The 20129-nt window shown below is 47.7% G+C and overlaps 1 protein-coding gene across 1 annotated transcript in view; it reads left to right on the top strand.

The window, feature by feature from the left end:
* LOC101935754 (DNA excision repair protein ERCC-5) overlaps positions 1-20129 on the top strand; it is a 78796-nt gene that overhangs the window by 28473 nt on the left and 30194 nt on the right. The window contains exons 12-13 of the mRNA XM_065581201.1: positions 13871-13966; positions 15494-15669. Coding sequence (XP_065437273.1) covers positions 13871-13966; positions 15494-15669 — 272 coding nt within the window. The remainder of the gene's footprint in view (positions 1-13870; positions 13967-15493; positions 15670-20129) is intronic.

Below are 20129 nucleotides of genomic sequence, written 5' to 3'. Positions count from 1 at the left end.
TTACAATGTATAAGTAGTAAGGCACAATTAGATTACTGTTCAAAATCATATATTTAAATGGTACAAGAGACTACACAAACTATGAGACAAATACAATATTGCAAGTTGGTACACACTGAACTTTTAATATATATGCATAAGGTCTCCAATATAATAACATTGGACTTATTACAATGTAACAAACAAATACCCAATGCATATGCATAAAACAGCACTACACCATAGCATTAAAGAAACATTGAACAATTAACAATTACCATTCTACAAGCAGGGGCCTGCTGCTCACAGGATGGGGTGAGGTTGGTCACACTCAGAAGCAGGCATCCAGCTTTATTGACAGCAGCTGCACAGGAGGGTGGCACAGAACCTGGGAATCCAGGCGGAGGTGGTGATGGAGGACGCTGATGTCATGGTCGACATCCTCGCCCCCTCGGGTCCCTCCCACATTGCTCTGTCACTAATTAAAACAATTAGTGAGGCCACTAAGACCTTGTGGCAGATCCCTGTGCTCTTTGCCTCCAACTGCAAAGAGGAATGAGTGCAGGTACTTTGTCCCCTTGGGCTATGAGCACCTATACACCCACCCTCCACCAGACTCTCTGGTAGTGGATGCTGCCAACCAGCAGGAGCGCCAAGACTACCAGGGCCCCTCCCCAAAAACCCAAGAGGCAGAAAAATTAGACCTGTTTGACAGGAAGGCTTACTCGATGGGGAGAGGGGAGGTTGCAGCTCCATATATCTAACCAACAAGCCATCCTCAGTAGATATAACTACAGCTCCTGTGGAGCAATGGCCAAATTCACAGAGCTGCTGCCACAGGACTCCCATGCAGCGTTTTCTGTGCTCATCAAGGAGGGAAGCTCATCGCCCGAGCATCCCTGCAAGCGGCCCTGGACATTGCAGATGCAGCCACCCGCACCATGGCAACCCCTGTTGCCATGAGGAGGAGCTCATGGCTACAGGTTTCTGGCCACCCCATGAGGTCCAACAAATCATACAAGACCTCCCTTTCGAGGGCTCAGCCCTCTTTTCAGAAAAAACAGACTCAAGGCTCCATAGCTTAAATGACTCAAGGGCCACCCTTAAGTCCCTTGGACTCCATACACAAGTGACACAAGGGAGGCATTTTAGGCCGCAGCCCCCGCCACGGATCTACCATCTGCAGAACAGTCAGGATGATTCCCGGTGGAGTAACAGAAATGCCAGGAAGAGGCCCCACCCTTCTCAGGCCAGGGCTCTGGCCAGATGAAGCTGCCTTCCGGACAGGAGCAGGCCTTTTGAAGGCGCGCTTGGGGGTGTAAAGAATGAGGCCCCTTAGTTAAATTGTGCATGCTTGGGACACATCCATGTAGGGTGTATGTATGTAATTAATAAGAGTTATGTATAAGTTCTTGTTATGTAATGGTTGTCATATGTTTATGGGTCCTGAGATTGTCCATGAACATAGGTTTTGTGAAGTTTAGGTTCCCTGAAAAAGACAAAGGGTGGGAAGCAAAGAAAGAGCGGGAACCTATCAGGCAGGAGTTGCCTGGCAACCGGAAGGGTATATAGGGAAGCCGGTTGGGTAGGGACGGGGCTTTTTCTCAGGAGAGTGAGAAGGTTGCGGCCTGCTGTGCTGTGACTTTAAGTACAGCAGCAGTCAGGATCTCTCTCTCTCTCTCTCCGTAGCAGCAGGGACTAGCTATCAGCCTGTGACAGCTGCTGTTACCAGTGAGTGTGTTGTTGTCAGGGTTTGTTGTTTTGTTGGGGAGCACACTCGCAGACACTTAGAGCTAGGTTCTTACTTGCAGCCACGACAGCGCAAAGGTGTTAGGGTGGAAAACTAGTGTTAGAGACACTCACGTAAACTCCATCGTCAGCAGTCCTTGTCGGAGGAGGCGTCTGATCCAGCTCAGCTAGGAATCAATCATCTGGCAGCATCAGAAGTTGAGGTATAAGGTTTACAATTACCACCTCATATGTTTGCCTGTGTGTGTATGTTAGGTTAAAGCTCCATTGTTATTCCCCTCCCTTCCTTTCCTCCCTTTACATCCTCCCGTAGTAATTAAAGGAACATTTACATTCAAACAGCAGTGTGGGTGGCGTTCTTCTTGGGCAAACTCTGACAGATGGGTGTGGAGGGGACCTGCAAAGGATTAGTAACCTGTCAATCTCTGATTCAGAGCCTTTGGGAAGGGTTGCTCCTCAGAAGCACTACACTTGGGGTGTTTGGATTACAGGGGTGGTGCACCAGCACGAACACTGGATCCTTCCCACCTTACCTTCTCGTGCCGACTGTCCCCATTCTACCCTGCATGGGCCCGTATTACATCGGACCGCTGGGTACTCTGCACAGTAGAAAGGGGATATTCCCTCCAATTCTCTGCCCTCCCGCCCTTCCATCCCCATTCCCTGTCTCTCTTCAGGGAACCTTCTCATGAGCAACTCCTTGTACAGGGGGTGCACTCGCTCCTATGGCTGGGGGCAGTGGAAGAGGTTCCTCAGGAGCTGAAGGGCAAGGGCTTCTATTCCCAGTATTTCCTAATACCGAAAGCCAAAGCCAGTCTCAGGCCCATCCTAGACCTCCGAGATCTCAACAGGTTTGTGAGGAAACTGAAGTTTCGCATGGTCTCTTTGGCCTCCATCATCCCTTCCTTGGATCCAGGGGACTGGTATGCCACCCTTGACTTGAAGATCGCTTACTTTCACATTTCAATCACGCATTCCCAAAGAAGGTACCTCAGGTTTGTGGTGAACCACAACCACTACCAGTTCACAGTCCTCCCATTTGGCCTGTCAGCAGCTCCTTGAGTGTTTACCAAGTGCATGGCAGTGGCTGCGTTCCTGCGCAAGCAACAGGTACAGGTGTTTCCGTACCTTGATGACTGGCTGATCAAGGGCCGCTCCAGGGCACAAGTGGAGGCACTAGTTGATGTCGTAAGAACTACATTCGTCCAAGTGGGCCTTTTCCTCAATGTGCAAAAATCAGCTCTGTCTCCCGTTCAGCAGATAAAGTTTATAGGACGGTATTGGACTCCACACAGGCCATGGTGTACCTCCTGGATTCGCCGTTACAGTCTCTGGGCGACATTATTCAAAGTGTCAGGCAGTTTCCTACCACTACAGCAAGGAATTGCCTAAAGCTTCTGGGACACATGGCCACTTGTACATATGTGGTACAGCACACCAAGCACAGACTCCGGCCGCTCCAAGTGTGGCTGACCTTGGTATGTCGGCCACTTCGGACAATCTGGACAAGGTCGTCACTTTTCCTCGTCCAGTCCTCGACTCCCTTCTGTGGTGGCTCGACCCATCGGTGGTGTGTACGGGATTTCCCTTCACCAGACCTCAGCCATCCCTCTCGCTGGTGATGGACGCATCAGCATTCGGGTGGGGTGCACATCTGGGAGACCTCATGACACATGGTCTCTGGTCCCAGGCAGAGCTCTCTCTTCACATCAACATCAGAGAGTTGAGAGTAGTCTACCTGGCATGCCAGACCTTCCGAGTGCATCTGGAAGGGAAATGATGTATCGGTCATGATGGACAACACCTCAGCGATGTCTAATATAAACAGACGGGGGTGCATGCTCATCTCCCCTTTGCCAGGAAGCCCTCAAACTGTGGGACTTCTGCGTAGCTCACTCGATACACCTGGAAGCAATGTACCTCCCTGGAGTACAGAATGAGAGTTGGCAGACTATCTCAGCAGGTCATTCCACAGCCCCGAGTGGTCTCTGTGCCCAGATGTTGTGAATTTCATCTTCCAACAGTGGGGGGTTTCCCCAGATAGACCTGTTTGCCACCTAACGCAACAGGAAGTGCTAGCAGTTTTCCTCCTTCCTGAATCACAGCCCAGGCTCCACTGTGGACGCGTTCCTCCTTTCCTGGGAGGGCCACCTCTTGTATGCATTCCCTCCAATTCCTCTCATTCACAAGGTTCTCCTCAAAGTTCAGAGGGACAAGGCCTCGGTGATATTGATAGCTCCAGCCTGGACCCGTCAGCACTGGTACACATCTCTCCTGAAAATGTTCCTGGAAGCCCCAATCTCCTTGCCACTCTTTACGGACTTGATAACTCAGGATCACTGCCATCTCCAGCACCCAAACCTCGAATCGCTGCACCTCATGGTGTGGCAGCTCCATGGCTGAACCCAATGGAGCTCGCTTGTTCGGACCTGGTCAGACAAGTCCTCCTTGGCAGTAGGAAACCTTTCATGAGGGCTATCTACCTGGCCAAGCGGAAGAGATTCTCACTCTGGTTGGCACAACACTGTCCATGTCCAACTCTTGTGTCCATACCCCTCCTGCTGGATTACCTTCTTCACCTCAAGCAGCAGGAGCTGTCCATGTCATCAATAAAGGTGCACTTGGCCGCCATTTCAGCCTTCCATCCAGACATGGATGGCCGGTCAGTCTTTGCCAACCCCATGGTCAGTCGTTTCTGAAAGGTCTTGACAGGCTATATCCGCATTTCCGACGGCCGGTCCCAACCTGGGACCTCAATCTGGTCCTTTCCAGGGTAATGGGGCCACCTTTTGAACCACTGGCGACATGTTCTCCGCTGTACCTCTCAAACAAGGTAGCATTTCTGGTAGCGATAACGTCAGCGAGGAGGGTATCTGAGCTCAAGGCCCTAACATCAGAACCTCCTTACACTGTGTTCTGTAAGGACAAGGTTCAGTTCAGGCTGCATCCAGTTTTCCTTCCTAAGGTCATCTCCCAGTTTCACATCAACCAAGACATCTTTCTCCCAGTTTTCTATCCTAAGCCACACTCAAGCAGCAGGGAGCAAAAACTTTACTCGTTCGTTCTACATCAAGCGAACAAAACTGTTCTGGAAGTCCATCCAGCTGTTTGTCGAGGTAGCGGACAGAATGAAAGGGCTTCCAGTCTCCTTTCAAAGGATTTCGTCATGGATCACATCTTGCATCTGGGAGTGCTACAACCTGGCGAAAGTACCTGCCCCTCCACTTATAGCGCACTCCACCAGGGCACAGGCTTCCTCAGTGGTGTTCCTGGCGCATGTTCCAACCTAGGAAATATGCAGAGCAGCGACGTGGTCATCAGTACTCCCTTTTACCTCACATTACACCATTACCCAGCAGGCCCAAGACGATGCAGCCGTTGGTAGAATGGTGCTATAGTCAGCGAACCTTTGAGCGCCGCCTCCGGCTCCAAAACTTAGGCTTGATAATCACCTAATTGGAATTGATATGAGCAATCACTCAAAGAAGAAGAAACGGTTACTAACATTCTCGTAACTGTTGTCCTTCGAGATGTGTTGCTAACGTCCATTCTAATATCCACCCTCCTACCCCTCCGTCAGAGCAGCCGGCAAGAAGGAATGGAAGGGGTGGTGGGTTGGCAGAGTCCTCTATTGAGTGCCATGAAGGTGCAACCCCAGGGAGCGCCCAGGCCAACCTGATGGATACTGCAAGGGGAAAAATCTTCTGGCTGCCGTGCACATGCCACGCGCACCTAATTAGAATGGCCATGAGCAACACATCTCAAAGAACAATAGTTATGAGAAGGTTAGTAACCATTTCTTTTTTTAAAAAATACCAGAGCACACAGATATAGGTTACATAGTAATTATAATGAGGTAAGCTACCAGGGATAAAAAAGCAGATAATGAAAATAATAAATTTCTTTTTAAAATTGTGTTTCTTCTTTCTCCCATTCTTTTGTTCTGCTATGTATGTTGAGTATTTAGATGATTGTAAACTCTACAGAGTAGAAACCTGTCTTATTCTGTGTCTAGCACCTAGCACATTTTTGTATGATTTATAAATAATCAGTACATATAATAACAGTGTGAGAGTAGTCTCTGATCAAAATAAATTTATTCAGCGCTGTTGTAAAGCCTCTTGGAGGGAGCAGCGAAAAAGAGTCCTGTGGCACCTTATAGACTAACAGACGTATTGGAGCATAAGCTTTCATGGGTCTGACGAAGTGGGTATTCACCCACGAAAGCTTATGCTCCAATACGTCTGTTAGTCTATAAGTGCCGCAGAACTCTTTGTCGCTTTTTACAGATCCAGACTAACACGGCTACCCCTCTGATACTTGGAGGGAACACTGCAGCAATTAGCACCTAATACAACACAAGGAAAAACAGATATGGAAGTCTCTTGGCATTTTGTCTCTAGCATTCTGCAGGGTTTCCCTAACATGACAGGGTCAACTGCCAGATCCTGTGACAGCTCATTCTCAACACTTGAAATTATGGAACACTGAGTCCATTAAAAACTTTTCCAGTGGCTCCACATTGTAACTTTCTTTCTTGGGAACTTTCTTCCCTGAGGGCTAGATAATAGCTTTCTGTTGGTTTTATATCACTCTCTCCTAATTTGGTGCTACATGTTTTTAGCCAGTTTTGAGATGGTAATTTTGACATCAGCAAGGGTTGAATCAGAACTGAAAGGATAAATCTATTTTGCTCAGATTAAACATGGCTGACCTACTCCGAATACTGCCTCTAATCTTCTTCGCTTATCCCTTGATGCAAGGATGATTCTGCCAAGGGGCTTCATTGGTGGGTTTTTAAGTGGCTGAGGAGCCCAATTCATGCCCTGCAGATTTTCCCACAGAAGTGACAGGTGTAATCTTGGAGGAGACATAGTTTTGGCTGGACTATTGTGTCCTTTCTTTCCTCCTTCATCGCTTCTCAGTCTCCTCAAAGTGATCTGTGGCTTGATGTATGGTTTGCTGTATGGTGTGGCGACGCTTCCAATGCCCTCCGTGAGCCCTTTTCCCGACTTAACTGAGAGAAGAGTACTTGCTTCTGTGACCAAAGATTTTGCCTCAGTTGTTCTAATTACCTTAAATTGGAGGTTTGCAAAAAACCTCGGAATCAGAAAATTATAACTTGCTTAATTAGACATAGAAAGAGTTGTGGTAGTGTCAGGACCCTTTGAGATGCTTAGACTAGTAATTAGTTTTAAGAATAAATCTTTAATTAGATAAAAATTAATAGTAGTTTAAATTAGAAAATCCAGTAATGGTGGCTATAGGGTGATGTAGTGGAAGATTCCATTTCTAAGACACATAGGGATCCATTACCTATGGCATAATAATTTCACTTCCTGTAACACAATGGGGAATGACTCCACTTCTTATGGGGAATGACTCAACAAAATCCCATAGGGATACATTATAGCCCATATGAATACATGGGACTTCCGGTGAGGAGGAAGAGCTATTAGTCACACGTTGGTACACGTGACATAATTACCATATGCTAATATGAAATTAGCATACACTAAACCCTAGATGCTGATTGGCTGAGCCTGAGCGTTACATGTCGGTACACATGACATATATTAGCATATGCTAATCTCTGAAAGCTGATTGGCTGAATCAATGAGTGAATTATGTTGATGAGCTGACCAAATCGTATATAATGGTGACAGTAGGGTTACCATATCTCATAAATAAAAAAAGAGGACCCTCCACGGGCCATGGCCCCGCCCATTTCCCCACCCCTAGCCCCGCCCCTTCCCCCACCCTAACTCCGCCCCCTCCTCCCTCCCACTCCCAGCCAGGGGGAAAGGGCTGCCCCAGTGCTACCAGCTTCACGGTTTGCCGGGCAGCCCCCAGACCCTGCGCCCCCGGCCGGCGCTTCCCCAGCGCAGCTGGAGCCCCAGCGCGCAGGGTCTGGAGGCTGCCCAGCAAACCGTGAAGCTGGTAGCGCTCGGGCTTTGGGCAGCCCCTATGCCTCTGGACCCTGCGCCCCCAGCCGGGCACTTCCCCTCCGGGGCTCCGGCGGCTCTGCGTAACTTACACTGTATAAGTTACACAGAGCCGAAGAGGAGCAGAGCCCCCGCAGCTGGAGGCTCTGCTCCTCTTAGGCTCTAAGAGCCGGGCTGCCCCAGCGCTACCGGCTTCGGGCAGCCCCCGTGCCTCCGGACCCTGCGCCGCCGGAGCCCGGGAGGGGAAGTGCCCGGCTGGCGGCGCAGGGTCCGGAGGCAAGGGGGCTGCCTGAAGCCGGTAGCTCTCGGGCAGCCCGGTTCTTAAACAGAGCCTCTGTGTCAGTTACACACAGCCCAGGGGGCTGGAGGCTTTGCTCCTCTTTGGCTCTGTGTAACTGACACTGGGTCAGTTACACAGAGCCCCGGGGGCTGGAGGCTCCAGCCGCCCCCGCTCTGTTTAAGAGCCGGGCTGCCCGAGCACTACCGGCTTCGGGCAGCCCCCGTGCCTCCAGATCCTGCACCCCCAGCCGGGCACTTCCCGTCCCGGGCTCCGGCGGCGCAGGGTCTCCAGGCACGGGGCTGCCCGAAGCCGGTAGCTCTGGGGCAGCCCGGCTCTTAAACAGAGCCTCCAGCGGCTGGGGCTCTGTGTAACTGACACTGTGTCAGTTACACACAGCCCCGGCGGCTGGAGGCTCCAGCCGACCCCGCTCTATTTAAGAGCCGGGCTGCCCGAGCGCTACCAGCTTCGGGCAGCCCCGTGCCTCCAGACCCTGCGCCGCCGGAGCCCGGGACGGGAAGTGCCCGGCTGGGGGCGCAGGGTCCGGAGGCACGGGCTGCCCGAAGCCGGTAGCGCTCGGGCAGCCCGGCTCTTAAATAGAGCGGGGGCGGCTGGAGCCTCCAGCCGCCGGGGCTGTGTGTAACTGACACAGTGTCAGTTACACAGAGCCGCAGCCGCTGGAGGCTCTGTTTAAGAACCGGGCTGCCCGAGCGCTACCGGCTTCGGGCAGCCCCCTTGCCTCCAGACCCTGCGCCCCCAGCCAGGCACTTCCCCTCCCGGGCTCCGGCGGCACAGGGTCTGGAGGCACGGGGCTGCCCGAAGCCGGTAGCGTTCAGGCAGCCCGGCTCTTAAACAGAGCCGCCATTTTCCCGGACATGTTCGGCTTTTTGGCAATTCCCCCCGGACGGGGGTTTGACTGCCGAAAAGCCGGACATGTCCGGGAAAAAGAGGACGTATGGTAACCCTAGGTGACAGACAGCAGGCTAAACTCTGCAGTGGGATAATGGACCTTGAAGAGAGAAGAAACTGCAGGACACCTAGGAAGGAGAAGACATGCAATAAGCAGCAGCAATTGCATCGGCGGACCCCTGCAAAGCATAAGCTGTCTGAAAAGTCCCCCTAACTCAAACTTTCCCTCCTAATTTATACATTAGTAATATGACATGTCACTTAAAGAAAACTTGTTAAGCAAGCAGTTTCAAAGATCAAGCAAAGAGGTTTCCTTCTGGTCATCGATTAACCAGATGTGGTTTTTCAGAGTTTGCACGCCTTGAGGCCCTGTCAGACACATTCCTGAGGGCACATGGACAAGCTTCCTGTTCTTCTAAAATGTATGTAACAGCAATTTCAACACAAGTCTTATCAGGGAGGACATGGTGTCAAGCTGCTATTCTGTGGAACCCCAAACCCCCTCCCCTCCTGCCTTGGTTAAGCTAAGACTGCTGCATGGCCAATTTACGGCCTGCTGACATGGCTGCTTTTAGCAATAAACAATAGTGCTTTCAGGCATTTTACTGGTTTACCAAAATCTCCCTGTACAGTCCCTCTCTCTCCTTCCCTGCTACCTCAGGGCCTGCCCTTCCACAGCCAGTGCGCCCCCCATAGGGTGACCAGACGTCCCGATTTTATCGGGACCGTCCCGATATTTCCTTGTTTGTCCCGCGTCCCGACCGACGTGCGGTCGGGACAACCGGACAAACAAGGAAATGCCCCGAGCCTCGAGCCCGGAAGTGCTCGCGCCCCCCCCCCTGCCCCGACTCCGCCCCCTCCTCCCCCGATTGGCTCCCTCCCCGAATCCCCGCCTCTTCCCCGGCTCACCATTCCTCCCCCCTACGCAAGTGCTGGAGGGAGGCCCGGGAGACGCAGGGGAAGCGCGGGGCCGGGGTGAGTAACAGTCCGGCCTGGCCCCGAGCAGGCAGGACTCGGGTGGTTGGGAGAGGAGGGGGGCGACCCGCGGGGCCAGGCGACGGGGGAGGAAGCGGCCATGGCGCTCGGCGGCTCTGGCGCCCCCGAACCCCCCGAGCCGGGGCCTGCAGCAGCGCGTACGCTGGGCCCAGCCCCTGGCTAGGCACGTCTGGGCTGCCCAGCTGGTGCTATCGCGCGGTGGCCCCGGGGCGGAGGCATCGGCCGCCCAGCCCCGTTCGTTCCCCTGCGGGACGGGGGGGGCTGGGGCCTACTGCCCCCACTCCAGGGCCGCCGCGCGATAGCACCAGCTGGGCAGCAGCCCAGACGCTGGCCAGGGGCTGGGCGCAGCGTGCGCGCTGCTGGGTCCCCGCAGCAGGCCCCGGCTCGGGGGGTTCGGGGGCGCCGCAGCCGCCAAGCGCCATGGCCGCTTCCTCCCCCGCGGCAGTGGGAGCTGCAGCAGCGGCTGCTCCCGAGTCCCGCTGCCCGGGGGGGAGAACAGCCGCCTCCTGGCCCCGCGGGCCGCCCCCCTCCTCTCCCTACCGCCCGACTGAGTCCTGCCTGCTCGGGGCCAGGCCGGACTGTTACTCACCCCGGCCCCGCGCTTCCCCTGAGTCTCCCGGGCCTCCCTCCAGCACTTGCGGAGGAAGTTTTTTTTTTTTTTTGGCCCCGCCCCCCGCCACGCCCCCCCCCACGTCGCCCCCCCCCCCACGTCCCGATATTTGTCTTTGGTGATCTGGTCACCCTAGCCCCCCAGCCCTAGGGTTGCCAACTTTCTAATGGCAGAAAACAGAACAGCCTCCCCTTGCCCCGCCTCTTCCACCAAGGCACTGCCTCTGCTCCGCACCTTCCCTGAGGCCCCACCCCCTGCTCATTTCATCCCCCCTCTCTCCTCGCTTGCTCTGAAATCTACAAGAGAGGAAGTCTACAAGATGAAACTAAAGCAGGAGGGTATCCTGTTAATGAATAAAGACAAAGGATTGCTCTGGTATATGTTGGTGTGCAAGGAAACACAGTGAGTTCTTCACTGAGGAAGCAAGTTGACAGTGTGTTTGATTATGAAATGAGGGTTCCAGCCAACCTGGCTGTAAAGCGTTATAAGGATTTAGGGTAAGCATTACACTACAAGACACAAGAGTATCTAATGAATTAAGTCTAGCCCCTAGGATGCGTGTTATGATTTTATTTTATATGTAACCATGTTTCCAATATGTCTACTTGCTGTTACTTGAATCTCTGTGTTCTGTTAAATAAACTCATATTTGAGTTCACTTGACAGTAGAAACACCTACAACACATGGTTTGCGACAAAATAATCACAAATTGCGAGCCAAATTCTGACATGCCCTTATCTATTTGGCAGTGTTGTGAGTTCTCCATTTTATCTAAAGACTTGCCATATTTATTGTTTTTATTAATCCCCCTAACTTGGAGTCAAGTAACACGAGAATCTCAGGTTTCAATTAAAAAGAAAAGGGGGGGGAGGGCAAGGCCCCAATCTTGAAACTGCTTCTGCACGTGCTTGACTTTACTGCTGTGAGCAGCAGTGACGGGCAGTCTCATTGACTTAAAGCAAAGGTAAAGTTACGCAGGTACGTAAGTGTGCGTAGGCAGAATCGGGACTTAAGTTTCTAGCCCTTGGCGTGGCACAGAAAAGCTTCAGAGCGTGGCCCACGCCCGAACCCCCGGCTCCCCGCCACGAGCGGGGGAAAAAGGGCGCCTGAAAGAGCCGCCTTCCAACGGGGATAAAATGGGGGATGCGCGCGCGGTTAGTTTCAGTTGAGAGCGAACTACAACTCCCAGCATGCCCCGCGCCCGCGCATGCTCCCTACAGCGATCGGCGGGCGAGGCTGGGCTGCTGCAGGGCCGGGGCTCGGCCCGTTCCGCGGCGGAGAAGGAACCGGCCCGGCCCGGCGCTGCAGGGTGGGGCGATGGTACCGCTGTATAAGTGGGGGTGGGGCGCGTAGGCCGGTGTGCGCCGCGCCGCGCCGCGCCGCGCCGGGAGGGCTCGGAACCGACCTTCCCTACGGCCAGGCCAGGCCGCGGCAGCCGCTCCCCCTGCTGGGGGCAGAGCCGGGCCCGGGGGCGGCCGCGAGACTAGAGTAGCTGGAGAGTAACCTCCCGTCAGTCGCTGTGGCAGAGCCGGGCTTCCCCTATTAGGAGGTCTGTACAATAGCAATTAGACTTTCAAGGGCCGGTGGGTTTTTGTTGTTGCACCTCTTGTTATCTTTAAAAAGACTAAAAGGAAATGGTCAGGTCAGGTTTAGCTCAAATTCGGGTTTTATAAATAAACAACCGTACAAAAAAGATCGTGGGTGGGAGGAGGAAATCAGAGAACTTTGATCAAATAAATGCTCCACCAAACATTGCAGTGTTTTGCTGATGCTCTGTTAAAGTGGAGAACCAGCGTTCACCTTTCTTTTTTCTTTTCTATTTCAAGTTGGCCAAAACATTGCATGTTTTTCTCTTTAGTGCAGACTTTACAACAATGATTCATGTTTTATCATGGCCAACAGAGGAAGGATGGTCCAGTATTCAAACCATTTGTCACTAGCCTAGGATTTAGGAACCCTGGCTTCAAGTCCTTCTTGTGCCACGGACTTACTGTGTGACCTAGGGCAAATCGTTTGGTCTCTTTGAAGGAAAATTGTACTTCCCCATATCTCAGAGTTTTTTTAAATAGATTAAAAAGATTGTGAGGTGCTAGATGCTATAGTAGTGGCTCCATATAAGTAACTAACAGATGAGTGCATTATGCTTTATTTGGGGCTGTATCTTAACTCCATTGGGAAATTGCATCCGGTACAATTTACAGCAGTTTATTTGTATTTCACAGTGAGCTGCTGCCAGTGCTTTGAGATCTGCACTGCCTGCTTATGGCCTGTGACCACTTTTTCTGCTGTGAGAGATCACCTCTCACCTTGTGCAATACTGCTGTAGTTGAGAACTGGAAGTACTGGAGGTGGAGCTCCCTTGCTATATATAAAAGACAGGGCTACGAAGTGTCATGTATTTCGTGTTGCAGTCATGCTTTTGACAGCCATGTCGTGCATTCCCACATCTTACCTGAAATGTCATTTGTCTAGGTGAGCTGTGGGAAGGCAACAGGCATTTAACTGCAGTTTTGTATTTTGGTCACTAGACGTGCCTGTGGACTAGTCACTAGGCAGTTAATTGCCGCCTTTTTTGCTGTTCCTTCTGTTTGACCAGGGCCAGGAATGAGCAGCTGGAGGAGGAAGTGCAACAGCAGCAGATAAGATGAGGCCTAATACTGGCCCCTAGCTTCCCAGTGGTTTCCCACACCAGGCTCCCACCTAGCTACAGTATCCCTTGTTCCCCATGACCATCAACACGCTTGGTCCCCAAATCCCCAGTATCATTTGTTTTTCAGCATCCCTAACCTCCACCCACCTAGCTTCCTACTTAGATTCCTCCATTGGTACCCAGCTATCCACCAGCCACCCTCAAGTGAGCATCCTCACCAGCCAGAACTGCCAGGTTTTGTTCAGCTCCATGCCTCCCTTCCAACGCTGCTCAGGGCAGTATTGAACATAGACTCAAGATTATGGTTTATGCTAATAATTTGTATATACATTAGAACCTCAGAGTTACGAACACCTTGGGAATGGAGGTTGTTCATAACTCTGAAATGTTCATAACTCTGAACAAAACTTTATGGTTGTTCTTTCAAAAGGTTACAACTGAACATTGACTTAATACTGCTTTGAACCTTTACTGTGCAAAAGAAAAATGCTGCTTTTAACCATTTTAATTTAAATGAAACAAGCACAAAAACAGTTTCTTTACCTTGTCAAAACTTTTTAACTTTCCCTTTATTTTTGTAGTAGTTTACATTTAACACAGTACTGTACAGCAGGGTCTTCTAAACACACTTTTTGCTGTTTATAAATGTTGTATTAATAACAAACCTTTTGTTTTCATAAACAAGGTTCTTTGCACCATAAAGTAAATATTTACAACTTTTCCTCATAGATTATTTTTCATCAAAGTAAGTAAGGAAGAACAATGGGAGTTCAAGGACTTTGGAAACTGCTTGAATGCTCTGGAAGACCGATAAACCCAGAAACTTTGGAAGGAAAAATTCTTGCTGTTGGTATCCTTAAAACCTTGAGTTGACCTACTGTTGCTGAAACATGCTGGTCCATCTGTCCTATTGTGAAAAGATGCAGAAATATCCTGAATTGACCTTACCAAAACAATCCGCTACGACTAGGCATGGTACAGGTATAGACCCTGTGAGTTTGACAGATGAAATCTTATGATTGGAAAGATCAAGTGGCAAGGAGTGCTTTAACCAGTTTGGTCTTTATATCTTACGCACAAATGTAGAAGGAAATGTTCCAGTAAAGGGTGTGCAAAGCTGAAAGGGACTGAATTAATTCTGTATGTAGGGTTTCGCCTTTGGCTCATGCCAAAAGAGGATGAGGTGGAATGCTGCATCTGATTGACCCTAGCTCTGTTCCTGAAGTTTTTCTACACATTAAAGTGCAGTCTGTTAATAAAAGGCTTTTCAGTGTTATCAAAGACACATTCTAAGTCTCTATATTAAAGTCATGGTTCAGACTGAAATGAGTTACACTGCAGTTTAGCCAAATGGTACAGAGAGGAATTTCAAAACCCTGCATTAGCTCAGGAACATAGGTTAGGTTTTTTTTAAAAAAACCCTCATTTATAACATGGCATGGTCTGGCCTACCTGGCTGGCCAAACCGGTATAACTTAATTTGGATATGGCTGAGTTTTTAAAAAAATAAATAGATAAATGCTATATAAACCACTTATGCCACACTCATCATCTGAGCATCAGCGCATGGTCGCAAAGCATATTTGTTTCAGCACTCTAAATGGGGCCAAAGGGAGTGGGATTCTATAACAGTTTTGCTTAGGACAGATATACTGGCTGAAAATTTATCAGAGCATGCATAGGACACCTCTTTAGAAAATGAAGGTGTCTCTTTTTTGGAACAAAAATGAACCCTTGCCAAAATTCTGTGTATTTTATTTTTATTATCCTATAGTGGTAGTTTCAATGCCTTATAATCTTAGTTATCTTCATGGTTTGACTTCAAGGATTACTAGTAAAAATGTAGGAATCAAGGGATGATAAATAAGAACAAACAATAATTAAACTTGTGCCTTTATTGTTCTAGATTCCTTACACAAACAAATGACAGGTTATAGGAGTCTGTGTTTCATAAGCTCATCTGATGTCCACAGTACTGACAGTCATTTGAACTAGAATACAAAAAAGGGGAAACTAATGCCTATCTTCTGGGTTAGGAAAAATCAGTTCAAATCACCTTGTTAACATGGATGAAAACTGGGAAGCTATTACAATTCATTCACTTACAGAAGCAGTGAGGGTTGTTGTGTTGATTGCAGAGTGACTCCATTGCTGCTCTTTGGCTTGGGTATGGTGTTAAGAATTCTTTCCTCTCCCGTTTTCACTATTCATTGGAGGATCAACTGGCTTCTTGTATACAAACCTAGCTACTTGGGCTTGGAACAGTAGACAAGATTTAGACTTAAATAAATTTAATATTGTTTGTTCATTGCATGGTTAACATTATGAAATGTGCTTGTAAGACTAGACATTTTTTTTCTCTTAACTGCCCTTAAAGATATTAGCATTTGGTTGAATCAAGCGGTAAAAGGAGCAAGGGACCGTTATGGTAACACCACACAAAATGCTCACCTACTCACTTTGTTCCATCGACTCTGCAAGTTGTTATTTTTTCGAATCCGGCCTGTCTTCGTTTTTGATGGAGAGGCACCACTACTGAAGAGGCAAACTTTGGTTCGTATTTTTTTTTTGAGTAATTTTATGTTATGTTCCTTCTGGTGCTAAATAAGATGGAGATTTATCAATAGGAAAGTTTATAGGGTAGGTGCCCAGTCCTGCATCTTTGTAGTGAATGGCAATTCTGCCACTAATGTCAGTAAGAGCAGGAATGAGCCTTAAATCCGCAACAGTAAGTGCAGAAACAAAGGCTCCTCTTATACATTGTTTCTGCATGAACATATGCATAATTCTAGTTTAAAGATCAGATTATAATGTTTAATTACTGTGCTCATGCAGGTGAATTGATATATTTAAACCAATCTCAAAAATTCTAGTTTCTCACTTGACTGGGCATGTGTATCTTTAAATGAGTGAGTAAAATCTATAATTACCACAATGATTTTTGATGATAAACTAAATGGTGAGCAAGTAGATTTTGTGCCTGGGTTGGTAAGTTTGATACATTTTCATCTCAAGTTTATAAAGATAATTTACATGGTGAATCACTGCTGTGGTTTGTTGTACAGAAGTGTGCAGAAATCTCATTAAGTTTACATAAGAACATAACATAAGAACGGCCGTACTGGGTCAGACCAAAGGTCCATCTAGCCCAGTATCCTATCTACCGACAGTGGCCAGTGCCAGGTGCCCCAGAGGGAGTGAACCTAACAGGTAATGATCAAGTGATCTCTCTCCTGCCATCCATCTCCACCCTCTGACAAACAGAGTCTAGGGACACCATTTCTTACCCATCCTGGCTAATAGCCATTAATGGACTTAACTTCTATGAATTTATCCAGTTCTCTTTTAAACGCTGTTAAAGCCCTAGCCTTCACAACTTCCTCAGGCAAGGAGTTCCACAAGTTGACTGTGCGCTGTGTGAAGAAGAACTTCCTTTTATTTGTGTTTAAACTTGCTGCCCATTAATTTCATTTGGTGGCCCCTAGTTCTTATATTATGGGAATAAGTAAATAACTTTTCCTTATCTACTTTGTCCACATCACTCTATCATATCCCCCCATAGTCTCCTCTTTTCCAAGCTGAAAAGTCCTAGCCTCTTTAATCTCTCTTCATATGGGACCTGTTCCAAACCCCTAATCATTTTAGTTTCCCTTCTCTGAACCTTTTCTAGTGCCAGTATATCTTTTTTGAGATGAGGTGACCACAGTTTATATGTACGCAGTATTCAAGATGTGGGCGTACCATCAGTTTTTATAAGGGCAATAAGATATTCTCCATCTTATTCACTATCCCCTTTTTAATGATTCCTAACATCCTGTTTGCTTTTTTGACCGCCTCTGCACACTGCGTGGACGTCTTCAGAGAACTATCCACAATGACTCCAAGATCCCTCTCCTGATTCGTTGTAGCTAAATTAGCCCCCATCATATTGTATGTATAGTTGGGGTTATTTTTTCCAATGTGCATTACTTTACATTTATCCACATTAAATTTCATTTGCCATTTTGTTGCCCAATCACTTAGGGCTGATCCACACTAAACCCCCAGTTCGAACTAAGATATGCAACTTCAGCTATGTGAATAACGTAGCTGTCGAAGTATCTTAGTTCGAACTTAAAGGTACTTACCACGGGTCCACATGCGGCAGGCAGGCTCCCCCGTCGACTCCGCCTACTCCTCTCGCGGAGCAGGATTACCGGCGTCGACAGCGAGCACTTCCGGGATCGATTTATCGCGTCTAGACAAGACGTGATAAATCTATCCCAGAAGATCAATTGCTTGCCACCGAACCAGCGGGTAAGTATAGACGTACCCTTAGTTTTGTGAGATCTTTTTGAAGTTCTTCACAGTCTGCTTTGGTCCTAACTAGCTTGAGCAGTTTAGTATCATCTGCAAACTTTGCCACCTCACTTTTTACCCCTTTCTCCAGATCATTTATGAATAAGTTGAATAGGATTGGTTCTAGGATTGACCCTTGGGGAACGCCACTAGTTACCCCTCTCCATTCTGAGTATTTACCATTTATTTCTACCCTTTGTTCCCTGTCTTTTAACCAGTTCTCAATCCATTAAAGGACCTTCCCTTTTATCCCATGACAACTTAATTTATGTAAGAGCCTTTGGTGAGGGACCTTGTCAAAGGCTTTCTGGAAATCTAAGTACACTATGTCCACTGGATCCCCCTTGTCCACATGTATGTTTGACCCTTTCAAAAGAACTCTAATAGATTAGTAAGACACAATTTCCCTTTACAGAAACCATGTTGACTTTTGCCCAACAATTTATATTCTTCTATGTGTCTGACAATTTTATTCTTTACTATTGTTTCAACTAATTTGCCCGGTACTGATGTTCGACTTACTGATCTGTAATTGCCGGGATCACCTTTTTAAATATTGGCGTTACATTAGCTATCTTCCAGTCATTGGGTACAGAAGCTGATTTAAAGGACAGTTTACAAACCCTAGTTAATAGTTCCGCAACTTCACATTTGAGTTCTTTCAGAACTCTTGGGTGAATGGCATCTGGTGAATGCTATCAATTAATTCCAAAACCTCCTCTAGTGACACTTCAATCTGTGACAGTTCCTCAGATTTGTCATCTACAAAAGCTGGCTCAGGTTTGGGAATCTCCCTAACATCCTCAGCCGTGAAGACTGAAGCAAAGGATCCATTTAGTTTCTCCGCAATGATTTTATCGTCTTTAAGCGCTCCTTTTGTATCTCAATGATCATCAAGGGGCCCCACTGGTTGTTTAACAGGCTTCCAGCTTCTGATGTACATAAAAAATATTTTATTACCTTTTGAGTTTTTGGCTAGCCGTTCTTCAAACTCCTCTTTGGCTTTTCTTATTACATTTTTACCCTTAATTGGGCAGTGTTTATGCTCCTTTCTATTTACCTCACTAGGATTTGACTTCCATGTTTTAAAAGATGCCTTTTTACCTCATTGCTTCTTTTACATGATTGTTAAGCCACAGTGGCTCTTTTTTAGTTCTTTTACCGTGTTTCTTAATTTGGGGTATACATTTAAGTTGGGCCTCTATTAAAAAGCATCCATGCAGCTTGCAGGGATTTCACTTTAGTCACTGTACCTTTTAATTTCTGTTTAACCCTCTCATTTTTGCATAGTTCCCCTTTTTTTAAATTAAATGCCACAGTGCTGGGCTGTTGAGATGTTCTTCCCACCACAGGGATGTTAAATGTTATTATATTGTCACTATTTCCAAGCGGTCCTGTTATAGTCACCTCTTGGACCAGATCCTGCGCTCCACTCAGAACTAAATTGAGAGTTGCCTTTCCCCTTGTGGGTTCCTGTACCAGCTGCTCCAAGAAGCAGTCATTTAAAGTATCGAGAAATTTTGTCTCTGCATTTCGTCCTGAGGTGACATGTACCCAGTCAATATGGGGATAATTGAAATCCCCCACTATTATTGAGTTCTTAATTTTGATAGCCTCTCTAATTTCCCTTAGCATTTCATCATCACTATCATTGTCCTGGTCAGGTGGTCGATAATAGATCCCTAATGTTATATTCTTATTAGAGCATGAAATTACTATCTATGGAACATGTGGATTCACTTAAGATTTTTACTTCATTTGAGTCTACATTTTCTTTCATATATAGTGCCACTACCCCCCTGCACGATTTGTTCTGTCCTTCCGATATATTTTGTACTCCGGAATGATTGTGTCCCACAAGTTTGGGGGTCCTTTGTGCTAGGTACTGTGCAGGTCAAATCAGTGGCCTCTGACCAGGCAACTGACATTATGTGATGGACCTTGTCCCTGCATGGGCTCTCCATTAATTTAATGAGGATACTTCTGGAGATTGAAGTTAATGGGGCCTAGTAGAGGGGGTTGTCTGCACAGAATCAGTTGTAGGACTGAACCTTAAATTAAGACAAGACACAAGAAGTCTGAAAAGAGGAAGTAGGAGAGGAAGAATGAAGATAGCAGTGGCAGGGAAGTGTGCAGACTGTGTGCAGTTTACAAGGTTAGTTAAAAAAATTCAGACATTGAGCATGACAAGAATCCACCATTCTTCTCAATTGTTTAAATGAAGTACACTCTGTATTAGAAGTCAGTTATAATTTCACAAGTACCTATATAATGAACCTGGGCTAACCCAGTTTAGTAGTAGATGATTTTCATTTCATAATCCTTTCCTGTTTTAATACCTTTGCAATTATGAAAAAAAAAAGCCCTATAAAGATTGGAACTTATTTGTGATTGGGGTGAGGAATTATTTTACTCATTCCAGCACATCTCTCGCAGGGAACAATGCTTGCCATGTCCTGCAAGGTTTCTTCTTCTTCTTCTACTCTGCTCTGGTTAGTCCTCAGCTGGAGTATTGTGTCCAGTTCTGGGCACCACATTTCAAGAAAGATGTGGAGAAATTGGAGAGGGTCCAGAGAAGAACAACAAGAATGATTAAAGGTCTTGAGAACATGACCTATGAAGGAAGGCTGAAAGAATTGGGTTTGTTTAGTTTAGAAAAGAGATGACTGAGAGGG

The sequence above is a fragment of the Chrysemys picta genome, chromosome 1 (assembly GCF_011386835.1).
Source record: "Chrysemys picta bellii isolate R12L10 chromosome 1, ASM1138683v2, whole genome shotgun sequence".
Classification (NCBI taxonomy): domain Eukaryota; kingdom Metazoa; phylum Chordata; order Testudines; family Emydidae; genus Chrysemys; species Chrysemys picta.
Note: the sequence above shows the minus strand (reverse complement) of the source record. Positions and strands in the feature narration are given on the sequence as shown.